Here is a 1,326-nt window from a genome sequence, read left to right as displayed (position 1 = left end):
AAATTTTTTTTAGATACGTATCTTAAAAGGGTGGGAGGCAAATTCCTATTTCATTGCAATTTTGACTTTGAAAGGCTATCGGTAGTTACTCCGATCTTCTATAAGGAATGTCTAATCCTATGGTCCTCTATGAATAAAACAGATCCCTCTACACTGGAAGAAATTTCTAATGAAGTAATATGGAACAACAAGTACATCTGTATTGAAGGTAAATCTGTCTTCAGCGCCAAAATACGTGAACATGGTTTATATAAAGTTGGCGAGCTCTACGACTGTGCGGGGGAGCTTGTGTTTAAAAAAGAACCTTTGCGATCGGCTCTTTCACCCATAGACACTTTCTTACTGTTCAGTATATACAAGGCTCTTCCATTACATTGGCGAAATACTTTATACACAAACAGAGGTCTTATACCTATTCACACACATCCACTAAATCTCTCCACTTTTCATATCAAAATTAACAACGAAGAAAACGAAGTAGAAAAATTGCAATCAAAATCTTTGTATAGCAGCCTGATCTCTAAAATTGTACGTGCGCCCGCTGCCATAAAGAAATACGAAGATCTTTGTAATACCGAGTCTTTTCAATTAAACTGGAAAGACATATTCCTTTTACCATTCCAAGTAACCTTGAGTACAAAACTACGCGAATTTCAGTACAAAATATTAAATAGGATTCTCTACACAAACAAGTCGCTTCATAAATTCAAAATAGTCGACTCCCCATTATGTTACCTATGTAAAGCGGACATAGAAACGATAGAACACTTCTTCTTCTACTGTCCACGAGTTAGGATGTTCTGGAATGAAGTTGTGAACTTGTTTAGAGACCAATTAAAAGTCTCTAAGGACTTCGAGATCACAGATGTTTTATTTGGAATAAGTAATAAAGAAACTCACAGTTCTTTGATGAACTATATCATTCTTGAAGGCAAATATCTCCTGTATCTTTTCAAATTAAATGACAAATTTTTATCACCAAGACTTTTATTAGAACGTGTTAAGAATACTTACAAACTGGAACGTTTCATTGCGAGAGAGAACAATAATCTAAATTACCATTATACGAAGTGGGAGCCTCTGCTCCCTCTATTATCACCTTAGGTTTAATGTCTAATTAAATCCTTTTTAATTGTCACCCTTTCTTTTTCTTATTCTTATTGTAGTAAATTAACCAAAAATTACCTGTATCTGTACCCGCTGTCGGAGGCAGTTTGTTTGTTTTTGTTTTTGTTTTTGTTTTTTTTTTTTGTTTTTGTTTTATTTGGTCCTTTCAATTTGTACTAAGTTTAAGTCACGTTGTGCAAGGCTTGTTTAATATTGTAA

At 34.0% G+C, this 1,326-nt stretch overlaps 1 protein-coding gene across 1 annotated transcript in view; it reads right to left on the bottom strand.

The window, feature by feature from the left end:
- The window catches only part of LOC144647083 (uncharacterized), a 6,365-nt gene extending 5,334 nt beyond the window's left edge, over nt 1–1,031 (bottom strand). Inside the window, exon 1 of the mRNA XM_078506830.1 lies at nt 1,015–1,031. Coding sequence (XP_078362956.1) covers nt 1,015–1,031 — 17 coding nt within the window. The remainder of the gene's footprint in view (nt 1–1,014) is intronic.
- Between the last annotated feature and the right edge of the window lie 295 nt (nt 1,032–1,326).

Source organism: Oculina patagonica, chromosome 1 (genome assembly GCF_052425735.1).
Source record: "Oculina patagonica isolate OP01 chromosome 1, crgOcupat, whole genome shotgun sequence".
Taxonomy (NCBI): Eukaryota; Metazoa; Cnidaria; class Anthozoa; order Scleractinia; family Oculinidae; genus Oculina; species Oculina patagonica.
Note: the sequence above shows the minus strand (reverse complement) of the source record. Positions and strands in the feature narration are given on the sequence as shown.